Source organism: Carassius carassius, chromosome 43 (genome assembly GCF_963082965.1).
Source record: "Carassius carassius chromosome 43, fCarCar2.1, whole genome shotgun sequence".
NCBI lineage: Eukaryota > Metazoa > Chordata > Actinopteri > Cypriniformes > Cyprinidae > Carassius > Carassius carassius.
The window spans coordinates 4,579,391-4,605,226 of NC_081797.1; the positions used below are offsets into that span (position 1 = coordinate 4,579,391).

The window sequence follows — 25,836 nt, forward strand, 5'->3', positions numbered from 1 at the left end:
TGTCTGTGGATCGATCAGTCTGTTGACAGACACAGAAACACTTTTGAGCATCCTGTACAAATGTAAATATGTGAAACAGCGTCTAGTTCAGAGGTGAGACGGCATGCGCACCTGATGCAGCTGCTGGTGACCATCAGGTGGGATTCGGTGGTTTTGAAGATGTTGTGAATCGCGCGAGCGGCGAGAACCTGCCTCATGGCTTCATAGATCACTTCCTGTGTGTGACCGGCCCGAACAGCCATCGAACCCAAGAACCGCACGGCAAACACCTGCTGCAGGAGCGAATCTGGGATATTTCACAGGAAATAACAATAAACCTTTTGCAAACAGAAAAGCCTATTTTAGGAAAGTAATGTTTAATAATGTCATTTAATAAGCTCATTTTCATACTGTGATTATGATATATATATAATATATATATATATATATTCATGCAGTCAAACGATTAATCACATCCGAAATAAAAGATTAAAAAAGTTTTTGTTTACATAATATATGTTTGTGTTCTGTGTATATTTATTATGTATATATAAACACACACACACATATATTTTGACTATATATATATATATATATATATATATATGGCATATATATATGGCATATAATATTAATAAAACAATATATTTGACAATATAATATAATTACTTTAAATATTTAATTAAGAATATAAGTATACAGTGTGTATATATATATTTTATATATTAGACTATAATATTCTTCATTTTTTATTAGTCATTAGTTTTACTTTAAGTTTTCCTATTTTTTTCATAGTAATTTTCAATACAATCATTTATATATAGTATTTTTTAATATAGAAAATGTACAAAAACAGTATATGTAAATTATTTACAATATTTTGTATACTGCTACCGTTACTCAATGCTCATATTATTATTTTTAATATGTACAATTTAATAAAAGTACTATATAAAATATAATACGTAATCATTTAATTGACCAAACTTTACTGAAACCATGGATCAATTAATAGACAGATGCCATAATGTAACAGTACATATAAAAAAAGTATAATATAAATTAATTATACATTAAGTGGTTTAATCAAATTAATTGGTAATAAAATTATTTATACATATATTTTAATAGTACGTTATATATATACTATATATTGTGCCTTTATTTAATTTGAAATCATAATAAGGAACCCCTTTTAAATTATTAGCAGAATATTTTTAGTATTTTCATACAAAGTAGTGCTCTTTTTGTTTGCTAGTTGAAATGTGCTCGTCTCACCGTGTGTGTCTGAAGCGCCGTCATCATCCTCCGTCTCACCGAAGGGGTTTGTGCGTCTGACAGAAAACAAGCAGTTAAAACTGAGCAGACACAGTAAAACTATAAACACACTGTAAAACACACAAACACGGCCCATAAAACCATAAATCTACATCAAATCTACAAACAATTTACAAAAGGGCAGACTGTTTGTCATAAGCTCTCCATGTGTTCAGGTGGTTTTTGACCTCTGACCTAGCTCCAGCTCGGTTCTGGTCCAGGAACTCGGACGCGGGCAGCACAATGTCAAACTGGATCGGTGTTCCTGGGACGATCAGATCTTCAGGCTCCAGGGTCGTCGGGGGTTTCTGAGGCTCTCTAGAGCTCACAGTGCCTGGTTTCGCTCTACAGAACAGGATTTTAAATCAAATCGTTTAGAAAGATCTATTAAAAGAGCTGAATAAGCTAGGAGTGCACGAGTGTTCAGTCTTCATGAAATGTTCGTACCGGTCGGGGTTGGGAGAACCCTCTGCTCTCTTCTCAAAGCTGGTGATGGGCGTCACGGCCTGGAGGGCCGTCTGATGCATCCTGATCGCCACGGCCTGAAAACAACACACACACATTCACTCAGTGCTCACATCAGGTTTCCGATACAGACAAAAATGTATTATAATAAATAATTAACGTATTTTTTGGTATTTAATTTTCACAGTGTATATATTTTAATAGTGTGTGTGTGTGTGTGTGTATATATAAATAAATAAATAAATAAATATAAAATTCAACAATTAAAATAAAACAATGTATCTGATTATTAAAAACATATTTTCTTAAAAATATAAAATAAGGAAATATATAAAAATGCAAAAATATACATATGTATATAAAATGTATAAATAACAATATTTATGCGTGCATATATTAATAATATATTTAAAAAAATTATGAGTATCTAATTCTCATCTTAATTAAGCGAAACAATGCCAAATATATATTTATGCATATATATAAAAATATATATAAAATATGTAACAAAAATGTGCGTGTGTGTAATATTTTGTTTACATATGCGTAGCCTTCATTTAATTAAAAATGCATTCTAAATTATTAGTAGCATCCTAAAAACTGTAAGATAAACCATTTCTAAATCATTCACATTATGTATTGGATTATAACATCTATACTGCTAGCATATCTGTTTACCATGGTATAGTTGCTATAATCTGGTTAGGCAACTGACAGACATACCTCAGGATTGTCAGTTAGATAAATTTGTCTGGAAATGTTGTTGAGGGTGCAGATCCACTGTGGAGAAAGACAAAAGAAGTGTACAGAAGGAATGGACATTTATAACACATGTAGTATTAATCGATCTGTAATGAAGAGAGTGTATTTTGTAAAGCGTCTTTACTGAAGCGTGTACATACCTCTTCATATTCCTTCTTACTCTCAGCCTGAAGAATCAGAGACCTGGAAACGGAGAGAAAGAGAGAGGGCTGCTGTGTGTTACCTCAGGAACTGGTCAGTGTGAACGGAAGGAGTAATGAGCAGATCTTCTGCCGTTAACACAGCCCTGTTTAATCAATCAGCAGGAAACTGATTCTGAGATGTGTACATTACTTCAGCACCATCAGACATATTTTTGGATATATTTAACCTTACGGCTGGATTTAAAGTTAAAGCTTGTTTTACTTTTGTGTATTATGTATCAAGTCAGATATAATCTGCCGTTATATGAGTGAGCGAATTAAAATTCTAAATCGAAAGACATATTCTAATGATATAGTGATGTTAACTCTTTGGCAGATAGATACTTGTTCAGTATTTATGTTTATGTTATTTATGTCTTTATCCAAGAAATCTGGATATCGATATTTTATTCTGATACTTTTCTTGAAATTTATTCAGGTTGTATTTGGAGAAACGATGCCTTTAATAAATAAAAAAAGAAAAAAAGATTGTATTCTCAAAAAATACAGTGAGTTAATTCTTGCCATTTTATTTAATTTTATTTCACAAAATGCAACAAGCCTAGTCGTTTCATCAAATATTATATATTATGGTTTACTATTACTTAAAGTCTGAAAATATTGTATGTGTTTTTTCAGGGGGGTGGGGGGGTTATACCGTTGCGAAAATGCAGAAAACCGAACCTGATCCAAATTTTTTATGACGGATGACCATGTGAGGTCGTATTTATTTTTTAACGTGCAAAGATTTCGGACTTAGTGTGAAATGACCTTTACTGTTTACTAAAGTGAGTAATAATAATTACTATAATTTGATATTTACTTTTTTTATTTGTCATTAATATGTAAAATGTTTACTACTTGCACAGTGTGATATATTTCATGCAGTTGTGTTCTTATGCGACCATTAGCAGTGAAAATGAACATATTGTGCCTTTAGTTTTTAATTTTTTAAAATTTTGAAACAAAACAATCCCACACACTATGACAGCTTGCCAAAAATATCTCCCTGACATTTTATTAAAAGCAAAATATGATCGTTAAAATGTATGAAACTTTTGATTTAATTTTTTTTCAATTAAACATTTTTTTTTATATGTAGTCTATATAGTCGGAAATAGTTTTTAAAAAAGTTATTTATATATATATGTATATATATATATATATATAAAACACATTATATCTTATAGCATTATATATAGTTTAATTATTTATAATACAATTATACATAATATCAATATTTTATAATATGTATGTAGTATATGTAATATAGTTGTAAAAAGTTCAAATGAATATCTCTTGTTTGATTTCCCCAGATCATCTACAAAATCATTCACTGTAGCAGCCTGGGAACTTTATGAGCTGACAGATAAAGCCTGGATTTAGACCACGAACACTCAGACACACACAAACACACACACGCATACTCAGACACACACACACACACACAGAGACACAGAGTCTCCGTACGTTTTGCCGTTGGGTGCAGTGATCTGGAAGCAGTAGCGGCGGTCCTCGCACTCGATGGCCATGACAGAACTGTTGTCCAGATCCAGGACCATCCCACCTGCCACCGCGCCCCGCGGCTGACACATCAGATTACCGCCCTGCGTGAAGAAGAACAAGCGGTCCCACGCCGTGGTCACCAGACCCGTCTTACTGCAGGACACAGAGACCTACCTCAGCATGTTAAACTAGACACGTCACCGGCCGCTTTCATCAAACCCCACAGACACACACTGATACATACTTCCTGATGTTGAGGTAACCGGCTTTCTGGATGAGGCCGCGATTCACAGGGACCTGATCGTGATCCGGCATGTAGACGGTGTCATCCACGGACAGGAGCTCTCTCTGAGACGAACGCATGACCTCTGCTTCCACCTCTAACTGAGACTCAATACTGTCCCACAGACAGACACAGCAGTCAATCACAGCCAGTCAGTGACCAATCACAGAAATCAGTCCGCTCCTTTACCTCTGATTCATGCTAGAAACTGAGCTTAGAAAACCGTCCATCTTCTTCGACACCAGCTCCATCCCCTTCTTAAAGAAATTAATCTGTGGAAAAACCAAACGGGATATGAGATGATTCGGCTATATTGAGAATAATGCACACAAATAACACGTATTTTGAAGCAAAAAGTGCTGCACACATAAGAAACACAAACTTGAATGATTTATTGCTTTTAAAAAGCAGCTGTAAAAATATAAAAATTAAAAGAAATAACTGAATTCATATTTATATTATTAATGTCTAAAATAAAATAGCATTTTTTTAATTATTTTAAAATGTATATATAATATAAATATTTTAATACTTTTATTTAATTTTTTTACTGTCTACTTAGAATTTAATACATTAAATACACAACATTGTGTTAAAAATATTTGATATTAAAATAAATAGAAGTATTAATCTAAAAAGCAAATAAAATACTGTATTACATTTTCTTTTAATAATACAATAACTTTCTTTTTCAAAATAAAATAATAATAAATTTGTCTACTTGGTATTTATTTTGATGTTCCAGAAATAACTTAATTCATATTTATAAAATAAATCATATTAATCTAAATGATATCAAGCCAATAAAACTGCGTTTTTTAAATGTGAAATTTTAATAAGCAATATAAATAACATACAGTTTTTTGTTAATTGTACAAGTTTATTTTGACTATTTTTTATTTTTGTAAAAGTTTGTCTACTTAGAATTTAAAATCTTGAATAACTGAATTTTAAATACCAATATAAATCTTAATAAACAAAATTGTACTCTTTAAGTTGTAGTGAAGTGTACAAAATAATATAAGTGTAATATAAATAATATGAAATAATACTATTATATATTAATATATAAAAACAAATTAATTATAATATGGTGTTCCAAAAATAAATGAATATTAAAATAAGTTTTAACAATAATCTAAAAATACAACAAATAAAATTATAATTTAGATTTTTTTTCTAATTAATTTTACTATTAGAAATACAATGATTTTTGTTTTTAAATTTGTCAACTTGGAAGTTAATATAATTAAAATGCAACCAATATTAAATAAATAACTATATTAATTACTAATACTAATTAATATTAATACTGACATAAATAATACTATTAAAAACACCAAGCAAATAATATTAAATATCTTCAAATATTTTGTTTTATTTTTCTACTTAGAATTTACATGGCTGTTTTAAATTTTACAAAATATTTTTTTCATATATTTGACCCTGGAGCACAAAAGCAGTCTTAAGTCGCTGGGGAATATTTGCAGCAATAGCCAAAAATACATTGTGTATGGGTCAAAATTATTGATTTTCTTTTATGCCAAAAATCATTAGGATATTAAGTAAAGATCATGTTCCATAAAGATATTTTGTACATTTCCTATTGTAAATATATCAAAACTTTATTTTTGATTAGTAATATGCACTGCTAAGAATTCATTTGGACACCTTTAAAGGCGATTTTCTCAATATTTCGATTGTTTTGCACCCTCAGATTCCAGATTTTCAATAATAATGTCAGATCCTAATAAACCATGCATCAATAGAAATCTTATTTATTCAGTTTTCAGATGATGTATAAATCTCAGTTTCGAAAAATTGACACTTAATATTGTTATTGATGAACATTTTTGAGAATATGAACTATTTCTTCATACAACCCAGCGCTAGACTCCATGTATTAATTGATACCGAGGTCTAGTTGATCTAGTCAGACCTGAGCGTGTGTGTATCCCAGCATGGGCTCCAGCATGGCCACTCTCTTCCTGTACTGCAGCGCGTTCAGAGCACAATAATACTGCATTGCCGCCTGATGCTGCTTCCTGCGGCAATACGCCACCTCTCTCACCACCTCGGCTTTTATCTGTCCACACACACACATTTAACTGCTCCATACTGGATTCTACTTAATGTCATTCATATGACACATCAGCCAGCAGACTCATTATATCAATACTTACCTTCTCATTCTCTCTCTTTTTAGGTAAACGACTATATTTCACCATGGCAGCTTCATGCTCTGAGGAGACAGAGACAGACAGAAAAAGTGGAATTCATTTAGCATTGAAATATTTTTGTTGCTTTTATTCATTATTAAGAGAAAATTAACCTCATACCATCACTGGCGATGCCGAATATCTCCTTCAACGTGCTGATCTCTGAAAACAAACACGTCATAGCTCTTTAAAATCTACCTGACATTATTTTAAGATCTGATTACCTGACACTGGGATCATATAACAGGATAATCACGTAAAAAAATACATAAAAATACAAATAAAAGTCCTTAAAAGAAAAAAAGACGGGTACAAGAGTCTTAAAGGTACAGTAACACAAGCATTTAAACAGAGATTGTGAGAAACGCTCATGAAATTATAAACACTGATTGAGATTTGAGTCATTTTAGGAGAATAAAAAAATACTCAATTCATATTTATATAAATATTAATATTCATCTAAAAGATACAAAAAAACAGCATTACTGTTTAAATAAGTGATATGAATAATACAACAATATTATTATGATTTTTTTGTCTAGGAATTTAATGATCAAAGACATCAATGTTCAAGAAATAAATCAATTGATTGAATTATAATTAACAATATTATTATGAATTAAAAAAACAAACAGACAAAATATATTTACAATAATATAAATATTAATTTATTTTTATTAAAAAGTCATTTATCATTAAATTTGTCTGCTTGAAATGTAATCATGTTTAAGAAACAACGGAATAAATATATAGATAAAAATACACATTATTCTAAAAACAAGCAAATTAAATTGTATTTTTAAAAAGCATTATTATCATTTTGACTTATTATTTTGACACTTTTGAAAAATTCGTAAAAATACATATCATAAAATACATATCTAAACAGTCTGAAAAATAATCAAATAAAAAATGGATGCAAGAGTCTTGAAGGCGCAGTAACACAAACATTAAACAGAGAGATGGTGAAAGAAATGTTAATTAAATTACTAAAGAAACACTGAAATTGAAAGTATGAGTAATTTAAAAATATATTTTTTTATAAATATTATAAAAATGTATTTAAAATTATTATTAAATATTTTATAAATACATAAAACAAAAATACATTCTATAAATGAACGAATAATGAAGTAAAAAAAAATGAAAGAACACAATCTTTAAAGTGAGTGATGTACCTGTAAGGTCCTTCTCTCTGAATTGCACCATGGGAAACACCATCTTGTCTGCAATCTGAGATGCCAGTTCAACGTGCAGAGAGTTCAGCTAGAGAGATATTATTAATATTGTAATAATTATCTTATTTAAATATTTATAAGCTACCAGTGTGCTGTGTGTAGACTATACAAGAAAATGAAATCATCAAATTGTGAATTTTTGCAGCTTTGATCAAGATAATATTAAAAATTCTGCAGTTGAAGGTTATGTGATCTTGCTGAAGGTCATATGATCAGGTGATCTTGGCAAACATCAAACAACCTGCATGAGAGAACCAACCCAGAACACCTGCCACACGACTGATGGCCCTGCGCTCTCTCTCTCTCTCTCACACACACACACACACACACACACACTCCGCAGGTGTCTTCTCACCTCTTCCACGCTTTTGGCGAAGTGCTGTAAAGTGTTGATCACCTCTTCATCGCCCTTTGCCAGAGCAAAATTCTGCACCCACAAAGCATCAGGTCAGATTGATCAGTAACACATCAGATATTCAGACATTCCCAAAAACCATTCATGACTGCTAATGCACCTGCTTACCTGTTTCTCATAATCCAAGAGCTGCTTAGAAAGCTGTTCTGTCGCCAGAGCCATTTCATTCTGCAGAAAATGAGTCAGATGAACAATCAGAGTCTTATACTAACACACAAAGATCTGAAATCTGAAGATATACACTGCGGGAACTTTGTGTGCAAATGTTTTTATTATTTATTCATTAAATATTTGTCGAACAGAAAATGATTCAATGTAATCTGAACATAAATATAAACCCAAAAATCTAGTTAAAAATCAACATATACAGATATAACTGTATCAAATGTGTTAATAATACATAATCAATGTTTAGAACTATTCACAATTTAAATTAAGGTATTCAGAATTATAAATATCAATTCAGATTACATCTTAAACGTTTAAATATTTAGGATTTATAACTATATATTAAGTTTTGCATTTATATACTGATAGTTTATATTTACACATTCACAGTTAAATCTATATTTTCAGAATTTTTATATTGGGTTATTACTACATAAACAAATTTACATTTCTATTTTTAGACTGAGAACTACATATTCAGATTTACATTTATATTCAGATCTAAATCAGTGTATATTCAGGTTTGCATCTATATATTTAAGATTTACATTTATATATTCCAAGAAAAAATTACATATTCAAATTTATAAATAAATATTTACATTTACAGTCCTATATTTAGAATTTAAAAACATATATTAAGTTTTTATAGAATTATTTTGGTGTATATTCAGATTTGCATCTATATATATTAAGATTTACATTTATATATTCCAAGATATAATTACATATTCAAATGTATTAAAATAAAATGTATAGTCAAATATATAGATTTATAACTTCATATTCAGAATTTAAACATATATTAAGATTTCTTATAATTATTTTGCTGGATATTCAGATTTGCATCTATATATTTAAGATTTACATTTATATATTCCAAGATATAATTACATATTCAAATTTATTAAAATAAAATTTATAGAATTATAACTTCATATTCAGAATTTAAACATATATTAAGATTTCTTATAATTAATTTGCTGGATATTCAGATTTGCATCTATATATATTAAGATTTACATTTATATATTCAGAGTTATAATTACATATTCAGATTAAATAAATATTAAAATTTATAGTTTAATATTTAGAATTATAACTTCATATTCAGGATTGTAAAATACCTTTTTAGATTTCATATAATTATTTCCTGTGTATTTAAATTTAAAGTTACAGTTTATTAATTCAACATTCATCATGTGCCATATATTATGATGTATAACAGAATATTCAGTTGAAAATAATCTAGGGGCGGGACCTGAGTTTGTCTGTAAGGATTTGATTGGATAATAAATGTTATGCTGTGATACTATTGGTTATTATTTTCCACACCCCTCTGGCCTTGCTGACATCATCAGAAAACAAATTGTGTTTCATCAGTAAAAAAAAAGTTTGCTAAAAGACCTTAAAAACAACGTTTATCTTTAAAATAACACGCACTGATGATTCATGCACAACAAACTGAACATTAATTTTAAAATACAGTCAGCTGAAGTCGATGTGTGTATGTGTGTGTATACCTGTGCTCCAAACACTCTTTGCATAGACTGGAGCAGCTGGTTTGTGTAGTTAGTGAGCGTGCCTGCATCCTCTTCAAACACACTGAGCAAGGACCGTGTCTGCAAACACAGGACACATACAGTTCTTCATATTCACACAGTGCCAAATGCACTAAGTGAACCCAATAAGCATTTGTGCAGCATGAAGCATGCTGGGTGTATCAACAGGTGTGTTCTGTCAGGGATCAGGACAGACTTTTGGGTGTGTTTCCAATGCAAACAAAGCGAGTGACGGGGCGGACACCATCTGTGGGTTCATAATATCCAGTGCAGAGCATTATGGGGCATGACTCAGAAACATCAAGTAAATCATTACTTTACTGAGGATATCTCAAGTATGTGGGAGAGGCTTTCACGCTTTTGAACTGCTATAAAATAGCATGCAAATTAGGCCTAATCATGACTTTTGCAAAGGCAGCAGTAATGAAAACCTGTTGTGTCAGTTGCTAATCTGATGCTGAACATCCTTTGGTGTTGTTTCTGACCTGACGTTTTTGATTTGATTCTCATATTTGATACTAATAATGTATGAGGATCAGACTTGTGTGGGTTGGACCACTTAAACAACATCTCACTCCTCCCATACAGGCCCCTTCATTTACAACTCCACTGCTAGCAACACATTTGCAACTTTAAAACGTCTAAGTTGAAAATAAGACGCGCGTTTGTAGCGTCAGATGCACGTATGTTTGACGCGCGTCTCTCATGTTTATAAACATATTATTTACATTCGTGCAGGATGCGTCTCGTCTATGGTGCTTATGTGAGAATAAAAGGATTTAAAAATGAACCACACATAAAATTAGATGAACTAAACGAGCTGAGGTGATTCTCCGCCTAACAGTGCACCTTAATTTTTTATCTAAAACTATGTTTTGTTTTGATTAGCTGGCACATAAACGCTGCGCCCAGCGACATACGCGGATCTCGACAACCGCATAATATGGTTTGCAACGCTAAACACACAAAGCCAAACAGTTATGAGTACTAACGCATTGTACAAAGGTCCAGTAAACGGATTTTTACCTGCGGACTGTCTTGCAAGGCCTCCTCGAGTAATAATTTGTGGTGTACGGCCGGCATGTTTCGCGTCGGAGACGGTGGGAACGGAATACAGGGATGAGGACTACATTTCCCAGCATGCTGCTGGCCGGATACGATCCGGAACTTCTTTGGTTGCATGCTGGGAAATGAAGTCCTATTTTAGTGGAATTGAATCTACTGCAAAAAATACACAAAAATATAGCGCCATAAATAGTAATTAAAAAGTATTTTGTCATGGGGAACTCAAATCATATGTAATATTTAAAAAGGGAAGACAAACTGATTTTTTTCTTCCATTTTGAGTCGGAAAGCTTGCTAACTTCTATCCAACAGTACTCTCTGCTGGACTACACTGGTATATTGTCTCCCTTTCATAGTTTTAAGGTCAATTCGTAGATAGATTGATTAAATTTATCTTATATAGTAAATATTTTTATACATATATATTTTTATAGATATATTTTTATATGAGACATGATACAATATGGAGCATAATTTAATGCATCAGTTACAAATTTACAGTGTTTTCATGATCCGTTTAGTTTTCATTTGAGATTATTGCATAATTCTCCGTTAATAAGCCTAGTGAACTTCACTACAAATAGGAACTCCTATTTTGTCCACTGTCTGTGTTTACATCTCTGTATCATGTACAGTCCTTGAAACTCAGAAACAAACATCTGTGTGTGTCCTCCCTTTGTCAAACCCAAATGATATCTAACTAAATTTCTGAAAAACAGAGATAGACTGACAGACAGATAAACCGGCAGATGAAAAGATTTGAAGAGGCCTTACTTTCTTCAGAGTCTTTGTGTTGATGTTAGTGAGTGTCTCTGTTTGAGTTTCTCTTCAGGGCTGAGCGGTATAATGGATAAAACAGAGATGAATTTCAGCAGAAAAAAAGACTGAGGTTTATTACCCAGAAATAAAAGAGCTCTTGTGTGTGGGGACGGTTGTTTTTGGCATGACACTTGATGACTTTCTGCATTTGGCATGTCATTTTCAGGGTTTCTGTAGTATTCAGGTCAGGTTTTATGAGCTGGACATTATTACCCTTAAGCACTGCCGTGCTTTTCAGTGGCAGCTGAAACTGTACCGCCTTTGATATTTTTGTCATTTTGTATTTTGCATTATTTCTAATATAATAATAATAAAAATATGTATCACTTGACAAAATATTTAGCATTGTCACCATATGAAACTGCGTCACACAAAAACATCAAGCGATTTTGTACATTTGTATCAAATTTATGTACAGAAAAAATGTGATATCTTAATATTTATTTTTAAAAAATTCTACATTTTTATTGTTTAAAATAATTCTTATGTTTTTATTAAATATTTAGTAATTTGTATCCATTTTATTAATAAATGTTTATCATTTCTTGCTTTTAGCTTTTACTGTTTTTATCTCTCCTGTTTTTTATATATATTTCCATATTCTGACCTATGAATGTTTATTTGAATGTTAATTAAATTAAATATAATTACATCTCTACAACACTGTACACTTGCATTTCTGTTCATTTTTATTCATTTAATTTCTTCATTTTAAGTATTTTATATTAGTTATTTAGTTTAATATTTAATAATAAATATATTTTATTTAGTTTTTATTACATATTTACTCATTTGTATCCATTTTATTAATAGATGTTTTTTTATTTGTCCAATTTGTTTTATTAAAAATAACTTCAAGTTCCGGCTTTTTTACGTGTTTTATTTGTTCAATGTTTGTAATGTTCTGAAATGTGAATATTTTTACTGAATTGATTTTGTTTTAAATAATTATGCATGTAAATTATTTCTATTAAATACAATTACATCACTTTCATTCATTGCAGATTATACATTTTATTGTATATAAGTTTTAATAAATATTTGTTATTATTATTCTGCATGCTTGTTTTTTTTTACAGTTTTTATTAATCCTATTTTGTTTGGTTAGTGAAATATTCTAATCTGTGAAGATCTTTTAATAATTTTAATAATAGTGACCTGTGAAGATGTAATTTTTTATAATTATTATCATATATGTGAATAACAAATGTATATTATATAATTTAAATATTTATTACATTTCAGACCTATTGATATATTTACTGAATTAATAATATTTTTTAAATAAATCATTACTTCGAACTGTAAATTAATTTGACATTTTTTACATGATAAATATACATTATTTGCATGACATATTTTTACTTCCTGCTTTGAACTTTTTATTAACCTATTTTATTTAGTTCCTTAAAATATTCTAACCTGTGAAGATCTTTCAATCATTTATTTGTAAACTCTGTATATCAAATAAACTCTGTATGTTAAATATTTATCAAAATTCTGACCTGTGAATATATTTAATGGCTTACTGTTTGATTTTTAACAGTTAATAAATTGAAATTGTACATTAATTTGTAAACTACACATTTACATTTTACATTTAATCATTTAGCATTTTATCATTGACCTTTATACATTATACAGGTCAATTATTGATATTAAATATAATATTAATAGTTTGTTTTTACCGTTTTTATTTTTCCTATTTTATTTATTGATAAAATATTTGTACATTCTGACCTATCAGGAGTTCCTGCAAACTCAGTTATGTTCCATGTACATTAAAACCATGTACAGTAAAACCGACAGCTGGCCACACCCCCTCTGTTTCCACGGCAACCCTGTCAGGGTGGAGGAGAGAGCGAATCACGTGGGGCTCGAGCATCTCTCTCTCTCGACTGATCTCGAGGCTATGTTTGAGGGAGCTCGTGCATCACATCAGAACCTTCATTCACTCACTCGTCCTTCTCCTCTAAAGCAGGCGTTCCTGCCACGATGGGATGTGGACATTCCTCCGCCAGCAGCACGACAGCAGGGGGTGAGTGTGTTTAAACCACTCCACGCGCACTGCTTGTATCAATGGACGTGTCAGTTTGTGGATTCCAGCGGTTTGAGGTTTGATTTAGCGCGCCGTTTGCCCTTAAACACTTGAATAAGGGCATGTGGGAGCTTGATAAAGTCCCGTAGTACTCGGCGGAGGGATGTGGAGGAATGTGGCTTTAGTCAGACACAGGTGAAGGATCAGTCACCGAGAGTCCGTCCCTCAGACGACTAATATGTATTCAGCTCAGATCTGTGCTTATACACTCAATGAAGAGAGCGTGTGTGAGCGCGATGGAAGGAAAAAACAGACGAATCACAAATAAGATCGCTTTAGAATCTAAAATGTTTCTTAGACGGCTATGAGAGGCACTTTCGGTTCTCAAGGCTCTAATAATCGCAAATTTTCTTCACTAGAGGTTAAAAAAACGCTGCTCGGATTCGACCAAGACACAAAGGAGTCAATGAGGTCAAAAGTCAGAGATCTTTGTTTCGCTTCATGTACAGCTTTGAACTCTTACTGTATATACATTTGAAAATAATCAAGGTTCTTTTTTAGAATCTGTGTTAACAGAAAAGAACTTCTAACGTCCATGGAACCTTTCCATTCCACAAAGGGTTCTTTAGATTGCTATAATGGTTTTCACATTATGAAAAATGGTTATTTTAATAACTGCTCATTGAAAGGTTCTTTGAGGAACCCAAAATGGTTCTTTTATGCTATTAAGGTGTGGAACAGAAAATGTTCTTTAAAGTGGAAAAAGGTTCTTTAGATTGTTCAATTGTTCTATACACTAATAGAAAAAAAAGTTATTTTAAGAACTCCTCACTGAAAGGTTCTTTGAGGAACCCAGAATGCTTCTTTGCTGTAAAAAAACAGTGCTTTGGAATTATGTCAGTTGATTCATTTGTGACGGTTTTCATTTCTCCATTTCAGGAGAAAAAGTATACTTAACTGAGACATACCTGAGAACACCATGATGTGTCCTGAGCTGTAGAAGAGCAATATTTGAGCAATAAATGTTACCTTCGCAAGCCTGGATGTAGAAAATGGGATGCGAGAGAACAGCTGGAGATGATTCAGCCGTCACCTCTGAAGAACGAATGTAAAATGTGCAGAGAATTTTAAAAAGTGCATTCCATTTTATGATGCTTCACGGGGAATCTCATTAAAATGCAGACCGGATGCAAGAAAAGAGCCAAACGCAAAAATAGAATTAGCCTTGAGTTGCCTAAGAGAGAAAATGATGAATGATTGACAAGCGAGGCGTCAAAGTGGCAACAGAGACCAGAGCCTCAAAAGGGAGTTTATTGCTTAGACGATGCTTTTCTAGAGCTCAGGAGATGTCGAATTTGTTATGGTCTCCCAACATAAAACATAAAATCAGTCATAAATGAGTTTAGATAAAGGATTCGCATTTGGAAGATGTTTGGGGTCATACTGAGATTTTTTAAATGCAGCAGAAACGCTTGAGAAACAGGAGAGTTAATGAAAAACTAGTTGCATCTCATTGCCATCCACAAGGTTCTTTCTACTTCTGCTTCTTCATTAGCATCTCTGCTTCCATCTATGGTTCTTTAAAGGTTCTTTAGATTTTTAAAATGTTCTAAGAACAAACTCTTCTATGGCATCACTGCAAAAACTCACTTTTGGAAGCTTAATTTTTAAGAGCGTGGAACCAAAAAAGGAAAAATGTTCTTATGAACCTCTGTTCGGGACTATATATTTTGATGAGTGTGATGCTTGAGATATTGAAGATATGGAAGAGATCTCATTTGTGAACTTTCTTTCGTGGACTGTCACGAACAGAACAAGACCTCTGAGGAGTAACATGTAAAGATACGCTTCTTGACCCCGATAAAACTGACCTGGTTTTTTAGCTCGGTTTCTAGAGGACAAAACACACTCAGAGAGAAGTCTTCAGTGCAAAGGTTTTCAGCGTTAGTCCAACATATCCTCCGAAACAAAGAGTCTAAACACACTTAAATAAGTCAAAATCATCCGTCGATGCTGTCAAACGATGGCTCGAGGCATTTAGACTTTAATAAAGACTGTGTGTGAGAGAAAGACAGATCTCTTTGAGAGTAACTGCCAGGGTGAATTAAGAGTCACTGCACAAATGAACGTTTGTAATCAAAGAACTGAACCACAGACTGAATAAAACTACTGGAAACATCCCTCTTGTGACCTCTAAAATCAGTGCAGTCACTGAAAAAGTAAAAAATTGGCAGAATTACTGCACGTTTTCACAGTGGTTTGGATGTAAAATATGGCAAAAATGGCTTTTAAAGATCCGTTCACTATTGGACACCAGACAATTTAGCTTCATCTGTGTGATGTTGAGCTCTCGTGGTCCGTCTTACTGATTGATAATGATGTCCAGCACTGATCGACAGCAGGGCTTGTGTGATTACTGCAGTAACACTGAAGAGAAGCTGAAGGTGAAGATGCCTTCAACGGCCCTCCAGTGTAATGAGAACACACACACACACAATTCTACATAAGCCTTTAATAATAAAGATTTAAACTGTTCATTTATAATTATTGGTATATTTAGGTTTTCAATGTAGCATAATAAATATATGAAATATTATATAATTTTTTTAATTATAAAAAATACTTTATAATTTATTATTAAAAAGTAAAAATTTTTTACAGCAGTAAACAATATATATTTAATAGTATAAAGTTTAATTAATATATATATATATATATATATATATATATATATATATATATATATATATATGATACAGTTATTTATATATTTTAGGATAATTATTAGAATAAAAATTTAATATTAATATATTTTATTATATTAAATACAATTATTTTATTAATTCATTTTGTACAATAATTTATATATTTTTTATTTTATACATTAAAATGATATTTAGGAAACTTATATTATTTTTATGTTATAAATGGCTGATAATCAGTGTAGCACTATTAAAAAAATTATTTAAAACACAGTTTTGTTTTACTCATATTACCAAATAATATGGGTTACGCACTAATAGTACTAATATTGATTTTACACAAATATTTTAAATTATTAATAACAAATTTTAAATGTTCTTAAATTAAATGTTCATTAAATAATTAAATGTTCTTTTATGGGTTTTTTTAAGGTCCAGCAGAAGCTGCCAAGGATGTGTGAGTAATTTAATTTATGACATATCCAAGCATACCATATTCATGAATCTGAGCCAAAGAATGAATGTCGCGATCGCTACAGTCCCCCACTGACCCGAGAAAAATTAATAACAGCATTCAGCGCTGAATTCATCAACACAACTGACAACAGCTCAATACAGCATACATGCACTGAAATACACACACAGACTGAATCCTGGCTGGTTCCAGCTAACACTACAGCAGCTTTAGTGGCGCACATGGGCCCCTGAGGGTCCAAACACATGCTAACCAATCAGCAATCATTTCCCATCCCCCTCAACGCCTGACACCTCTCCGTTTACTGTCAAAGACACCAGATGGCATCCGTCCCATCCGTGGAAAAACGCCCGAGTGTGTTTAGATTGCTGACATCAGCGTGTGACTTCTGTTTGACATGGTTTAGCATTTAACGTCTATATAAAGTCACAGAGGAGCTGAATAAATGCTCGCCGCGTGAAAAATTATACAATTTTCCATTCTCGAATCAAGTCGTGGTAAACATTCAGCTTTAGAGCGTATTCCGGAAGTTAAAATCCCATTCCAAATCTCTGGGAATGGCATATTTGATTCAAGTGAAAATTAAAACAGCTGGATCGTTCAACCAGCAAAACATTGTAAAATTTTAAGTAAAGATGTGAAATTTTAATTGAAAACTGAAATTTATTAGTAGCTATATTTAAGTTTTTAGTATAAAAAAATAAATAAACGATCATATAATTAAATGCATGACTTACTGTATAAAATAATTAATCTTATAATTATAAAATGATAATAAAAAACATTATATAAATTATAAAACGTAAAATGGATTTTTATATTTTACAGAAGAAAAATACATATTTACTAATAAAAAAATTAATTTCAAAAGATAATAAGTATTTACATTTTGATATGAAAATATTTTAATAAAATAAATTTGTGCATTTAGCAGACGCTTTTATCCAAAGCGACTCAAATTAAATTCAGACTAACAATTTTCTCCTAACATGTGTTCCCTGGGAATATATTAAATAAATAAAATAAAATAATATATAAAAAATATATATATATAATAACAACAATAATACAATTATAGCTTTTTTTAAGCTTTGGAGTGGATTCCATGTTAAAATCGCATTTGAAATCTCAACTGCGAAATCAGAAATGGCATTTTTGAAAAATGGAAATGAATCTGTGATGGATAGATATACAGCATTAAAATCAAAAGCATTAAATAAAATATACCTCTGCTCTATAGAGTTCATCCACAGGCTCTTTCTCAGATTAAAACAGCTTCTTAATGTGTTTTGATGCGAATCAGCCATATCTGACTGATTCCCATCAAATGTACAGTTATATTTTTGATATGTGTTTTTATATAAATGGATATCTGGCAGAAGTGTCAACCACAGAGATGGTCTTCATCTTTATTCTCTTGATGCAGGACAGAAGATCCTTCGCCGGATGATGAGAAACGAAGGTTAGATGGAATCATGACAAGCCATGCAAGACTGAATATGAGAGTGAATCTGGGCAGTGATAATGAATGTGTGAGTGTGTGCTCCGCAGGAACTATGGAGGAGTGTATGTGGGCCTTCCTGCTGATCTGACCTCGGTAGCTGCCAGCCAATCAAAATCCACACGTAAAGGTGAGGAGCACGTACAAAGAAAGACAGAGTTTCGAGATTGATAAAAGCAGAACAACAGTAACAACAGGATGTTTTTGTCTAGGTCAAATCTAACTCATAAGTGTCATATAAAAAAAAGCAAAGTCTGCTTCCTGACTAAGTGACTGGACTAAACATGCTTCTGTTGTCATTACAACAAAGCTGCTTGTTTTCCTGCTTTAGACACAAAAAATGTGATCAAATCAATGGATTGAAATGAACCACAATTCATTTTGTGATTCCAGATGTTTGTGTATTCTTCAATGAATGTGCATTTTTATAATCAAATGTATTATATTCAAAATAAAAAAAATATTTATTAAAAAAATATATAATTTCAGTTTACAAGGTGTACATTCTTATTATATTTTTTATATTTATTTTCAAAAAGTGTGTTCTTTAATAAATATATGTAATTTAGTGTGTGTATAATTTTATTATATATATATATATATATATATATATATATATATGTATATATATATATATATATATATATATATATATATGTATATATATATATATATATATATGTATATATATATATATATATATATATATGTATATGTATATATATATATATGTATATGTATATATATATATATATATATATATATATATATATATATATAGTTAATTTTTTTGTTTAGAACTAAAATAAATAAAAGTAATTCATAAAAAATTTAACTAGACTATATTATATACATTAAACATTATATTAAAATTATATGTAATAGAAGGCATATTAAAATATAATATACTTTAATATAACTTTAGTGTGTTTTCTTCAATAAAAATTATAATTACAAATATATATCATTTTTTATTTTATATATATATATATATTCTAATTGTACATATTTTTAAAGCATTTTAGGTTATTTGAGTAATTGTAAGTTTCAGTCCCCTGGTTGAGATGAATCACTCTTATTAAGTGTCTAGTTGATTGTTGGACTAGCCAACTACATGACCATCGTGACCCATTTCTAAAACGCAAAACAAAATAGCCTACCATATAAAAACAGTCCATGCTTTATATTTCCAGACTTCTAAAGCCTTTGTCTGATGAATAGATAGCAATTTAAACAGTAATTTAAAGTGAAAAGACATTGGTTTCTCTATAATGTGTCAGGCATTCTGTTGCTGTATGCATTAACAGACAACAGGATATAAAATACTAATGTATGTAAATTACCTTTAAGGTTATAATGCATGTTTAAAAAAAGAAAAAAAGAGCATGATGAAAGACCTCACGACAACACAGTCGTGATTGAGGGCTATAATGGCTGGACTGATTACCCATAATAACCCTGTGTACCAGGAAGCAGCATGCAAAAGGGGAACAGATTGCGGTATTACATTTAGATTACACAGAACAACATTATCGCACGGCTCCAGAGAGACTTTTGAACTGGATCAAATCACACGTCTCGTTACATTACTGCTAAAAAACAGGTTTACACTGTATGTGGAGAACAGACTCTCAGCGTGTCTGTAAACTCAAATCAGAGAGATATTCGGTGTTATTAACTTAACAACAGCATATGTGGCATATATGATGCAACCCATCCCTCAGTACGCAAAACATGTGCACATTACTTAAAGAGTCATTGGCACATTTTTGGACATAGATTGGATGTAACGATAAACATTACAAGGAAAAGTTCACCCAAACTTGCTGAAATTTGTTGAAAATGTACTCGCTTTCAGGCCATCCTAAATGTAGATCAGTTTGTTTTTTCATCAGAACAGATTTGGAGAAATGTAGCTTTACATCAGTTGCTCAGCAATGGATCCTCTGCAGTGAATGAGTGCCATCAGAATGAGAGCCTAACAGATTATAAAAAACATCCACACCACTCCAGTCCATCACTTAATGTCTTATGAAGTGAAAAGCTGTGTGTTTGTAAGAAAAAAATCCATCATTAAGACATTTTAGCTGTTGCTTCTGGCCAATGTTGTTGATTAGAGGTCAAGAAGGACTGGTTTTTGGATTAGGCATAAAAAAGGAAAGAAAAAACAATTCCTTGCATGAGAAATAAATTCACCACTTTGTCCTTTATTGATATGTAGCCTACTCTCTGATACATTAATAACAATCTCTATTCTGATATGACCTTATATATCCTCTAGCTTCCCCCTCCCCCCGCTTTATTTAAACTTCAAATATAAATGAAACCATTTAATTAAATCTGAAATAATTATTGCCCATTTGTTCACAGAAAATAACATGAACAGAGGCTGTTTTATTGTTTAACTGCTTTTTTGACATGACCATACCAACAGATCTTTCAGGCAGTGATATTTAAGCAATATGCTAATAGTCTCTTACAAATATATTTAGTATATCACGATTTCATCTTCTGGTAGTTTCAGGGTTTAAGGTTCATTTTATGTCTATGTTGTTGTAAAGCTGTTTCTCACTGTGTCAAAGCAGCACTTTCCTCCAAATCATCCATGTTGATTTCTTCAGCTAAAACAAAAGAAAATATAAATCCGGAAGATGATTAAATCAAAAAGTGCCATTACACTGTAAGAAATAAATCTATAAAATAACAGGAAAAAACACATGGCAGCTCATTACATTTCCTTTAACCCTAAAACACAACATAATTTAGTACAAAATGTAAAATACAGGTACCGTATTTTCCAGACTATAAGTCGCACTTTTTTTCATAGTTTGGCTGTTCCTGCGACTTATAGTCAGGTGCGACTTATCAAAATTAATTTGACATGAACCAAGAGAAAAGAAACCAATAGAAAACATTACCATCTCCAGCCGCGAGAGGGCGCTCTATGCTGCTCACTGCATAGAGCGCCCTCTCGCGGCTGGAGACGGTAATGTTTTCTCTTGGTGCTTGGTTCTAAATAATGCGACTTATAGTCCAGTGCGACTTATATATATGTTTTTTCCTCATCATGACGTATATTTGGACTGATGCGACTTATACTCATGTGCGACTTATAGTCCGAAAAATATGGTAAACACCTGTAAAAAATAAATAAATGCGGAAAATTCCTTCAAATTAATACAGTATATTTGTGGCCTATTTTTAAGGATTTGTTTTATTTAGGGAGTAGAGAATTCAGAAAATGATCTCACCATTTTCCTTTGGCAGGCTGCAGAAGAAATAAGAAAGAAGGTGCTGAGCATTTCTAAAGTGTAAATACTTAAAAACACACACATTATTAATATATATCAACAACAGTTGTGTGTGGACATGAATAAAGATTAAATAATAATTGTTTACCTTCTTGGAAGAGATCTTGTTATAAGCTGCATAGAGGAATAATTAAGTTTATTTAATCCTTTCATACATTACCACATATTTTTTTATATATGTGACCCTGGAGCACAAAAGCAGTCTTAAGTCTCTGGGGTATATTTGTAGCAATAGCCAAAAATACATTGTATGGGTCAAAATTATTGATTTTCTTTTTTGCAAAATTGATTAGGACATTAAGTAAAGATCATGTTCATGAAGAGTTTTTGTAAATGTCTTACCGTAAATATATCAAAACTTAATTTTTTATTAGTAACATGCATTGCTAAGAACTTCATTTGGACAGCTTTAAAGGTAATTTTCTTAATTTCCAAAAATTGATCCTTATTACTGGTTTTGTGGTCCAGGGTCAAATATGAATATTTGATTAATTTCTGTCATTTGCTTACCCCCAAGAGTCTGAGTGCAAAATGCAGACAGTTATTTGTCAAAGGGTGGTATTTCTCATTATAGTCCATAGCATCATCAACCAACTCAGAGAAGTTGACAGGAATAGCCATCTTTAGACAGAGGACACGGTACGGCTTGTTTACAATGAAGTTCTTCAGACTTTTCATGTTCACTGTGCCAGACTCACTGGTTGATGAATAACTTGTCATTTGACCAAAGAATGTATACTCAGGAGCTATAAGAAACAACAAAGTTTTTAGATACACAACTATTAAATCATATATGTATATTTAATTTCATTAATAACCCCAAGACATAAACTGTGGTTTCTCATTTCATTTAATAAAGTCAAATTATTACCTGTAAACTCAATGATGAATTTTCCACAGTAAATCCCAACGTGGTAAACTTGAGAGCCATTTATTTTCCTCATAAGAAGATCTCCAGTTCTAATATAAGCTGGTAATGGTGAACCTGTGCCATTTTCCTCAATCACTTCAAAAGCCTTGTGGGTTCCATTTATTAAGAAAACAATCTGATCCCAAGTAACCATTGCAGCTCTTAAAGAGGGATTTCTTCACATATGATATGTCTATATCTTGACAGAGTCTGTCAGCTTCTTCTCGGTTCTTCTGCACTGCACTGTGTCTCTTTCAGTTCCTGTTTTTATCACTTAAAATGAGTTTCATTTTTAGGGGTAAAGCCACAATTTCCTTTCCTTGTAGTTTAGGTGTGTGTTGAATGCACACCCCAGGAAGAACCAAAAAGTTGTTTTGACTCTTCTTCAAATAGCTTGAGAAGAACAAACTGCTAAGTGAAAATAACATATTTTCCACCATAAAGAACCTTTTGTTCAATGGAAGGGCATAAAGAATCTTTATATTTAAGACTATACGAGTATCCTCGAGTATACGAGGACTAGTGGAGTAGTTGAGTGATCGAATACTTCAACACTAGTTGGCGCTGTCAGAAACAATAGACTACTCGAGCATGCATTAACCATAATGCATGCACAGAGTTTGCGAGTACGACGTGAATTTTAGGATTACAATATTGCGTGTAGATGTTACTTTCTATGACTTAATCCATTTTCATTCAAAAATGAATAATGGACAAGGAATAATTTATAAGTCACGCAATAAAGGGTAACGTATAAATGTGAATAAATGTAAACTTTATGAATGAAAAGAGCGCAAAAAAAAAATCTGCATTGCTGTCATTAATTAATGGACTGGAGTTGTATGGATTACTTCATCATTGGATTATTTAGATGTTTTTATCAGATGTTTAAACTCTCATTTTGACAGCACCCATTCACTGCAGAGGATCCACTGATCCATCTGTTCCAATGGACTACTGGGTGAACTATTCCTTTAAATCTATTAGTCTATGACACTGACCTCACACAATTCAGCAAGTGCTGTCTGGTGATTATCTTAAAAATAGATTTTCATTTGAATCCATTTTTGTGTAATGTTATTTAAAGTGATGTGTCATTTACTCGCCCCCACATCAAAGAATGAAAGCCTTACAAGTTTGGAAGAATATAAGAATGAGTAAATGATGAAAGAATTTCAATTTTTCAGCGGAACCATATCCCTTTAACACTGAATGCTTTCAGATCTTTTATCTTCATATTTGTAACTGAATCACTTATTTTCTGTGGCAGTCAACAGATGCTATAGATGTTGTCTGTAGATATTAAGATAAAATAACCCAGAATATTCCTGAATGTCAGTTTGTTTTCAATGCTTTTGTGAACAGCAGGTGCCTGTCAGCTGATTCTCTGATCAGCGTTTGATAAGAGTCCCAACTGCTCAAAGTGTGTGTGTGTGTGTGTGTGTGTGTATTCATGACCCGTCACCTTCTCTTTAATAACTTGTTTATAGCTTTCCAGAGAAGACAGATCGCACACCTTAATGCATGAGTTTTCTAATAAGCGGCATCTGTTGAAGCTCAAACCAAATTTAATTGTTAGATCACTCATCTTGTAATGTAAACGAATATTTTTTTTTCTTCTTCTCCAGACTGAAAGCAGATCACATGAAACAACAACGCTAAATAACCCAAGCTCTGCAGTCGCTGATGTACAACGGATATTCAGACGATATATTCGAGGATGGAGCTGCTTTTGGAAGCGAATCCAGAATGGGTCGGCACTTCGGAATGACATCACCGTGACATCATACTGGCTGGCGTACAGAAGGGTTCTGTTCGGAACACTGAGCATTATTGTGACTATGAATGTAGACTCTGTTGCCATGGTGACCGCCGACCCCCCTGACCTCTCCATCCGCCAGGAGGACATCCTGGTATTTCGGAGTCATCATGGCAGGGCATTTCCTGAGTCTGGAGACCCATCAGATCTGATCGACTGTACGTCTCGTAACTGCAATTACTGACTCTACTGAACCTATTCCTTCAGGGTTTTTGTTTTCCTTTCTTTTTTTTTTATAAAAATAACAGTTTAGTCAATATATTTAGCACTAACACGGCTAGAGCTGTTGACATGACTACTTATTAATATATAGACTCTAGTTTTCTTATACATTTTGATAGTCACCTCACTATTAGAGTTAACATATTAATAGCATTTACGAATGGAAAAGTTCTATTTATTCTATTTCAGGTTATTGACCTGCGATTGTACAATGAACATTTTAGTGACTAATGTGAATTCTGTATATGAATTAAATATACGAGATTTGAAGAAATGGAGTCAGTGTCTGCATCTGGAAAAATTTTATTTGTAAAAATAAAAGTGCCAGGATTAACCAAAAAGTAGTTTTTCATGCATGTTAAAGGTTTTTTTATAGAATAATAATGCTACCAAAGAACCTTTATTTTAGTTTAAATGCTTTAGTTAAAAAACACTTAAAAGGTTTTTTCAAAGAAAGAAAAATAAATTAATACTTTAATTCAGTAAAGATTCACTAAATTAATAAAAAGTGACAGTAAAAAATTTTAAAATGCTACAAATCAATTTAAAACAAATGCTGTTCTTTTGAACTTTATCAAAAAGTCATGAAAATCAAAAATGTATCATGATTTCCACAAAAATATTAAGTAGCATAACTGTTTCCACATTTAAAATAATAATAAATATTTCCTGAGCAGCAAATCAGTATATTAGATTGATTTCTGAAGGATCATGTGACTTATAAGACTGGAGTAATGATGCAGAAAATTCAGTTTTGATCACAGGAATAAATTCGATTTTAATGTATATTTAAATAGAAAAACATAATAATATTTCAGAATATTATATTTTTCCCCCTGTATTTTTGATCAAATAAATGCAGCCTTGATGAGCACAAG

At 31.7% G+C, this 25,836-nt stretch overlaps 2 protein-coding genes across 2 annotated transcripts in view; one reads left to right on the plus strand and one right to left on the minus strand.

Annotated features, from left to right (window-relative positions):
• The window catches only part of appl2 (adaptor protein, phosphotyrosine interaction, PH domain and leucine zipper containing 2), a 15,921-nt gene extending 4,673 nt beyond the window's left edge, over positions 1-11,248 (minus strand). Inside the window, exons 1-18 of the mRNA XM_059535893.1 lie at positions 11,123-11,248; positions 10,058-10,156; positions 8,475-8,534; positions 8,307-8,378; positions 7,892-7,979; positions 6,834-6,875; positions 6,678-6,736; positions 6,434-6,580; positions 4,684-4,766; positions 4,456-4,608; positions 4,176-4,364; positions 2,664-2,706; positions 2,485-2,541; positions 1,744-1,838; positions 1,492-1,641; positions 1,258-1,313; positions 112-286; positions 1-19 (exon numbers count right to left, since the gene is read on the minus strand). The exon at positions 1-19 is cut by the window's left edge and continues 18 nt beyond it. Of these exons, the coding sequence (XP_059391876.1) occupies positions 1-19; positions 112-286; positions 1,258-1,313; positions 1,492-1,641; positions 1,744-1,838; positions 2,485-2,541; positions 2,664-2,706; positions 4,176-4,364; positions 4,456-4,608; positions 4,684-4,766; positions 6,434-6,580; positions 6,678-6,736; positions 6,834-6,875; positions 7,892-7,979; positions 8,307-8,378; positions 8,475-8,534; positions 10,058-10,156; positions 11,123-11,179 (1,644 nt within the window). The 5' untranslated portion in view covers positions 11,180-11,248. The remainder of the gene's footprint in view (positions 20-111; positions 287-1,257; positions 1,314-1,491; positions 1,642-1,743; positions 1,839-2,484; positions 2,542-2,663; positions 2,707-4,175; positions 4,365-4,455; positions 4,609-4,683; positions 4,767-6,433; positions 6,581-6,677; positions 6,737-6,833; positions 6,876-7,891; positions 7,980-8,306; positions 8,379-8,474; positions 8,535-10,057; positions 10,157-11,122) is intronic.
• Positions 11,249-13,844: 2,596 nt separating this feature from the next.
• Positions 13,845-24,966, plus strand: LOC132125368 (overexpressed in colon carcinoma 1 protein homolog). The gene is made up of 5 exons (XM_059536743.1): positions 13,845-14,018; positions 17,153-17,177; positions 18,622-18,657; positions 18,747-18,826; positions 24,546-24,966. The coding sequence occupies exons 1-5, from the start codon at positions 13,976-13,978 to the stop codon at positions 24,548-24,550; spliced, it is 189 nt and encodes a 62-aa protein (XP_059392726.1). The 5' UTR covers positions 13,845-13,975; the 3' UTR covers positions 24,551-24,966.
• Positions 24,967-25,836: the final 870 nt, after the last annotated feature.